Raw genomic sequence first — 6761 nt, forward strand, 5'->3', positions numbered from 1 at the left:
ATTCTGCCTGGAGGTCAGTGTTGAGTGGTGTCCCACAGGGGTCTGTTCTTGGGCCTCTGCTCTTTGTAGTTTTTATAAATGACTTGGATGAGGAGGTTGAGGGGTGGGTTAGTAAATTTGCCAATGACACAAAGGTTGGAGATACCGTCAGTAGTATAGAGGGCTACTGCAGGCTGCAGCGTGACATAGACAGGATGCAGAGCTGGGTTGAGAAATGGCAGATGGAGTTCAACCTGGATAAATGCGAAGTGATGCATTTTAGAAGGTCGAACTCTAATGCTGAATATAGGATTAAAGACAGGATTCTTGGCAGTGTGGAGGAACAGAGGGACCTGGGTGTGCAAGTACATAGATCCCTCAAAATTGCCACCCAAGTGGATAGGGTTGTTAAGAAAGCATATGGTGTTTTGGCTTTCATTAACAGGGAGATCGAGTTCAAGAGCCGCGAGGTTTTGCTACAGCTCTACAAGTCCCTGGTGAGACCACATTTGGAACATTGTGTCCAGTTCTGTTGCCCTACTGTAGGAAAGATACAGAGGCTTTGGAGAGGGTGCAAAGCAGGTTTACCAGGATGCTGCCTGGACTGGAGGGCTTGCCTTACGAAGAAAGGTTGAATAAGCTCAGACTTTTCTCTCTGGAGAGAAGGAGGAAGAGAGGAGACCTGATCGAGGTGTACAAGATAATGAGAGGAATAGATAGAGTCAATAGCCAGAGACTTTTCCCCAGAGCAGGACTGACTGGTACGAGGTGTCATAGTTTGAAGATATTAGGAGGAAGGTATAAAGGAGATGTCAAAGGTAGGTTCTCTACGCAGAGAGTTGTGAATGCATTGCCAGCGATGGTGGTGGAAGCTGAGTCATTGGGGACATTTAAGCGACTGCTGGACATCCACATGGATAGCTGTGAGTTGAGGGGTGCATAGGTTAAGTTACTATATTTTCCATAAGAATTAAATCTCAGCACAACATGGTGGGCCAAAGGGCCTGTTCTGTGCTGTACATTTCTATGTTCTAAGCTAGGACTTTTTGTTTACAGGCTAGGAGAGTGAGTGGAGACCTTACAGAGGTGTATAAGATCATGACAGGCATGGATAAGGAGAATACATTCAGTCTTTTTCCTAGGATTGGGGAATCGAGGGCTAGACGGCATCAGTTTAAGAGGTAAAAACAATGACTGCAGATGCTGGAAACCAGATTCTGGATCAGTGGTGCTGGAAGAGCACAGCAATTCAGGCAGCATCCGAGGACAGGCAAAATCGACGTTTCGGGCAAAAGCCCTTCATCAGGAATAAAGGCAGAGAGCCTGAAGCATGGAGAGATAAGCTAGAGGAGGGTGGGGTGGGGATAGAGTAGCATAGAGTACAATAGGTCAGTGGGGAAGGAGATGAAGGTGATAGGTCAGGGAGGAGAGGGTGGAGTGGATTGGTGGAAAAGGAACTGGGCAGGTCGGACAAGTCAGGGGATCGTGTTGCCGGAGGTTAGAAACTAGGATGAGGTGGGGGAAGGGGAAATGAGGAAGCTGTTGAAATCCACATTGATGCCCTGGGGTTGAAGTGTTCCGAGGCAGAAGATGAGGCGTTCTTCCTCCATGCGTCTGGTGGTGAGGGAGCGGCGGTGGAGGAGGCCCAGCACCTCCATATCCTCTTAGCAATGGTTGAGTCTGGGGGACTTGTTAAACTAATTAAGACTACTATTTCTTAAAAAACATGTAAATAATGTATAATTTTTAAGTGTAATTGCGCAACTTCATCACGGAACACAGAAGCTTCAATCTCTGTGTTGCTGTTTAAAAAGGGGAGAGATTAATTGAAGTTGAGGGTGCTTTGGTACTTGCGGACAGTGGTCTTCGAAAATTGCTGAACTCTGAGGGGAGGGTTGAAATCTGAATTCCCAAGCTTTATTAACTTTTGTTTTTTTAAAAAAAATTCTTTCTCCCGAGCTTCGTTGCTTTCAGAAATAAAACAATATCAATCTCCAGAGATTGGTTATTTTCTGGTGTTATCTTTTTAATAGAAAAAAATTCGATCGCTCAAAATTCATTTATTTTCGGTTTGGGTTGTGTTAACTTCGTTACTTTTCGGTTTAAAAAAAACTCCGATTGCCTTAAATTCGTTTATTTTCGGGTTCGCTTAATTTGAAATTCGTTATTTTTCGGGTTTATGTTTCATGCTCAATTGGGAAAACGACACTGCAGTGGACTAGGTTGTGGCAAAAGTGCTGCTTCACCTGGCAGGTATGTTAGAGCCCTTGGATATTCAGGAGGGAGCAGGTAAATGGGCAGGTGTTACACATTCGGCGGTTGCAGGGGAAAGTGCCTTGGCACTATGGGAGGTGGGTGTGGGGTGTTGCGAGTGAAGGAAGAGTGGAACCGAGGTGGAACCCCTACACAACGGGTGCGTGTTGGGACCATAACCCAGCTGAGAAAGCATTCTCTCCTATTCACTCAATGTCGTCTTTAGCAGCTTTCCGGTATAACAGCGCTCTGTTCTGCACCTCGCCTTCTCATCTGCAGCCGAAACAAGCTTGGACATAAATATTTCCCAGTGATATACTGGCCCAATGTGCACAGTCGCGTTGATACACTATTGGAGGTTTGCGTGGTCTTCTCCTGTTCTCTGTATCCTATGTTGAGGAGGGCAATGCTTGTCACTGGCCACTCGGGTGTCAGAGAAAAGTTTCGAAACAAAATGGTTGAATTATCTGCCAGTGGAGAGAGCCCGGTTCCTGGGGACGGGGCAAACAGCAGCAGGGAGACTGAATGAGAAGCAGCTGTTCGGGAAACTCTTTGCCGCTTGCAATTCTCAGAGCAATCCCAAATGTATTTTATTGAAGAAGTTTTCCTCTTCTCTCCCACCCTCCTCTAGCTTATCTCTCCACGCTTCAGGCTCTCTGCCTTTATTCCTGATGAAGGGCTTTTGCCCGAAACGTCGATTTTGCCTGTCCTCGGATGCTGCCTGAATTGCTGTGCTCTTCCAGCACCACTGATCCGGCATCAGTTTAAGGTTAGAGGGGAAAGAATAAAAGGGAACCTGAGGGGCAACTTGTTAGACAGAGGGTGGTACACATATGGAATGAGCTGCCATCGGAAGTGGTTGAGGTGGGGTACTTTAACAACATTTAAAAAGGTATTTCGACAAATACATAGATAGGAAAGTATTAGAGGGATTATGTGTTGAGACTGGGGTGCTGGAAAAGCATTGCAGGTCAGGTATCATCCGAGGAGCAGGAGAATTGATGTTTCGGGCAAGAGCCCTTCATCAGGAATGCTCCTCGGATGCTGCCTGACCTGCTGTGCTTTTCCAGCACCCAACTCTCGACTCGGATCTCCAGCATCTGTGGTCCTCACTTTGTCCCATCAGAAGGATATGGACCAAGCGCAGGGACATTTTGGTCAGCATACACCAGTTTGGGCCAAAGGGCCTGTCTCTGTGTTGTAGGACTCTATGACTTTGTACCTTTGCATTCGTTCCTGCAGCTCTCGCTGTTTGCGAATCTCTGGAAACTGTCGCTCATAGTATTCCCGCACCTTGTTTTCCTTGGCTCGTCGCCGTGGGTTACTCTCAATGCGTTCAATCTTCTTTTCCCAGACTTCCATCAGCTGGTCATACCTTTGACAAAATTTCTGTTCCTAGAAAAGATGAAAGGATAGGGCTTTGGGACAATTCTCTCAATCTCTTCAACACTGCACAGAAGTGACCACTGACTCTGCTCCCTCTCAAACAGCAGGCATTGTTCGGGGAAATGCCAATAAACATAGGAATAACGAAAATGAGTAGACCATTCAGTCCCTTCAGCCTGCTCTGCCATTCACGAAGAGCATTGCTGATCTGTTATTCTCATCATGGCCCACATCTCTCTCACTGTTCCTCATTGTCTGAAGTTGCCAGTTTGTTGTGAAGCTGAGAAATTCTGCTGCCAAGGTAGAGTGAGCAGCTCCAGAATTCCTGATCACATCTGTCCCAGCGACTCATGGCTCTAACATGACAGAGCTTGGAGCTAATCAGACCAGATCAGCAGTGGCAGAAATGACTTTGTCAGAAAAGTTTTTAAGCCAGGCACAGGTTAAAGTACATACTATTTCTAGATCATAATCCCAGTTCTGTGCTCCTGGCCCTGCGGTCCCAGGCCAATCTCAGCCCCTCTAACCTTTGCCTTAGCAACTACCTACAAGCAGGGTCCCACATCTCTTCTACATTGGGTTCTGGGTTTGAAACAATACCACGTGCACTCTCCCAATTTCTGAAAAGTTAAAGTGGAAAAATAAAAGCTGAAAACTTCTCTGCAATTGTGTGGAGATTGTTATTACAAGAGATTCCAAACTGACTGCATATTGGAGTCTGCAGAGACAGACTTCCCTGGAATACCGTTATATCCTCCTGACGCTAAACATGGCCCTGACCCTAATAATGCCCCCTCACCCCAACCCTAAGGTTTTAGTCACTCCAACTCCTCACTAATCCCCAACCCTCATTTAAGTTCTTCACAAAGTCTCTTATGGACAGAGAAAGCTCAGGGGAATGGGGCGACCAACTGCACAATGGGCTGAATATCCTTCATTGGTATTATTCTGGGATTCCCTTGAACCAGCCGGACTGAGGTTTGCACATATTTAGCAAGTAGTTTTACGGTTAATACTTTAATTATACAGCAAAATAGACAAATCTCAAGAAGTAAGAGGATATAAAAGAAAAGACATCAGCAACTGGAAAGTAACCTCACCCAATGTTTCCGAGCATGGTTCCTCCGTTTGAAATACAAAATCAACCGCTTCCTCATCATTTGGTTTCTGAAATATCGAGAGAACAAATTTAAAGCTCTGATAGTAGCCAACACTCCGTACACAGCATCAAATGATTCGCACGGAGAAAGGACAGTGATCCGTACGATCGCTGATGATCCACACGGAAAACAGACAGAGGAGATCACAGAGGGTCACTGGGGGTTGTGCTGGTCTCAGAGTTACGGGGAGATCACAGAAGGCCATGGAGAATCACAGAGGTCACAGAAGGTCACTGGGGTCACAGAGGTCCATGGGGAGGTCACAAAGAGTCATGGATGAGAGGAAAGGAGCACTGGGCTTCTTGACGAGTGCGAAGCTGCCATATGGATGGGACTTGGGCAAATGTGTGAGGAATGAGGTGATGACAGGGTGAGGGATGACGACACAGAATGAGGGGTTAAGCTGGATGATGAGATGCTTAAGGGGGATGATGGTAAAGGTGAGGGGATTGAGGCAAGTGACAGTTGTGAGGCAGGTGGAAAGTAACAGAGGAGTAGTAAGGGTTGAGGGAAGCGAGGGCATGAGGAAATGAGGGGAGTGCAGGGGTGAGGGGGTAGAGATTGACAAGGATGAGGGGTAGTGAGGGTGCACATTGGTGAGGGGGGTGACAGGTGTGGGGAGTGCAGAGGGGAGTGTGCGGGGACTGGGAGGAGCAAGTAGGCAGGAGAAAAATGAGGGGGCTTGCAGTGGGTGAGGGGACTGTGCGGGTGAGGGTTGTCACATCTACAAAGTATCAGAGCATCGAGTCGTCCCTCCTCATCTCGTCGTCGTCTTGGAAACATTCACCTCAGTAACCCGTTTTATTAAAGCTGTTTAAACAAAAACAAAGAAAATATAGCCCTCAGCCTCACGAGGTTTAGGGTGAGAGGGGAAAAATATAAAAGGGGCAACTTTTTCACACAGAGAGTGGTATGTGTATGGAATGAGTTGCCAGAGGATGTGGTGGGGGCTGGTACAAATGCAACATTTAAGAGGCATTTGGATGGGTATATGAATAGGAAGGGTTTGGAGGGATATGGGCCGGGTGCTGGCAGGTGGGACTAGATTGGGTTGGGATATCTGGTCGGCATGGACGGGTTGGACCGAGGGGTCTGTTTCTGTGCTGTACGTCTCTATGACACTCACCTTTATACTCCCCAGTCACTTAGTTTAATAAATTAATTTTCATTTAAATATCTTTGAAGACATGCAGGAATATTCTGCTCTAGGAAGAAAATAGATATAACAGCAACTTTTCCTTTTATACTTTTTGCAGCAGAGAGCAGCGGGAGCTGGGCGGAAGTGAAATCGGAGTGCAGAGCCGGTCGGGAAGGTAAGTAATTGTTATTTGAGTGGAGAAGGAACCCGAGACACTACACGTGTATTGTCTCCCACTCTCCCTCCTCCTCTAACCTAAAAAACAAAGGTAAGCTACTTAGTGTTCTTGTTTTGGAGACTAAGTGTAGAGTAATGGCAGCGCAGCCAGTGGGATGTTCCTCCTGCAGGATGTTTGAGGTAGGGGTGACCACTGATGCTCCTGCTAACTTCACAGGAAGTGCAGTCAGCTCCTGCTCCTCACAGAACGTGTTAGGGAACTGGAGCTGGAGTTGGATGAACTGAGAATTATTCGAGAGGCTGAGAGGGTGATAGATAGAAGCTACAGGGACATAGTTACGCCAGAGAACATAGGTAGCTGGGTAACAGTTAGAGATGGGAAGGGGAGGAAGCAGGCAGTGCAGGGATCCCCGTGGTCGTTCCCCTAAACAATAAGTATACCGCTTTGGATACTGTTGGGGGGAACGGCCTAGCAGGGGTAAGCTGCAGTGACCGGGTCTCTGGCACGAGGTCCGGCTCTGAGGCTCAGAAGGGAAAGGGGGAGAGGAGGAGAGCGCTAGTTATAGGAGACTAATAGTTAGAGGGACGGACAGACGGTTCTGTGGACATGAGCGAGACTCTCGGATGGTTTGTTGCCTCCCGGGTGCCAGGGTCCGAGACGTCTCGGA

At 47.3% G+C, this 6761-nt stretch overlaps 1 protein-coding gene across 1 annotated transcript in view; it reads right to left on the minus strand.

Moving 5' to 3' along the window:
• Positions 1–6761, minus strand: part of ncor2 (nuclear receptor corepressor 2) — a 199489-nt gene that overhangs the window by 122940 nt on the left and 69788 nt on the right. The window contains exons 7-8 of the mRNA XM_043715247.1: positions 4719–4785; positions 3455–3627 (exon numbers count right to left, since the gene is read on the minus strand). Coding sequence (XP_043571182.1) covers positions 3455–3627; positions 4719–4785 — 240 coding nt within the window. The remainder of the gene's footprint in view (positions 1–3454; positions 3628–4718; positions 4786–6761) is intronic.

Source organism: Chiloscyllium plagiosum, chromosome 25, assembly GCF_004010195.1.
Source record: "Chiloscyllium plagiosum isolate BGI_BamShark_2017 chromosome 25, ASM401019v2, whole genome shotgun sequence".
NCBI classification, from domain to species: domain Eukaryota; kingdom Metazoa; phylum Chordata; class Chondrichthyes; order Orectolobiformes; family Hemiscylliidae; genus Chiloscyllium; species Chiloscyllium plagiosum.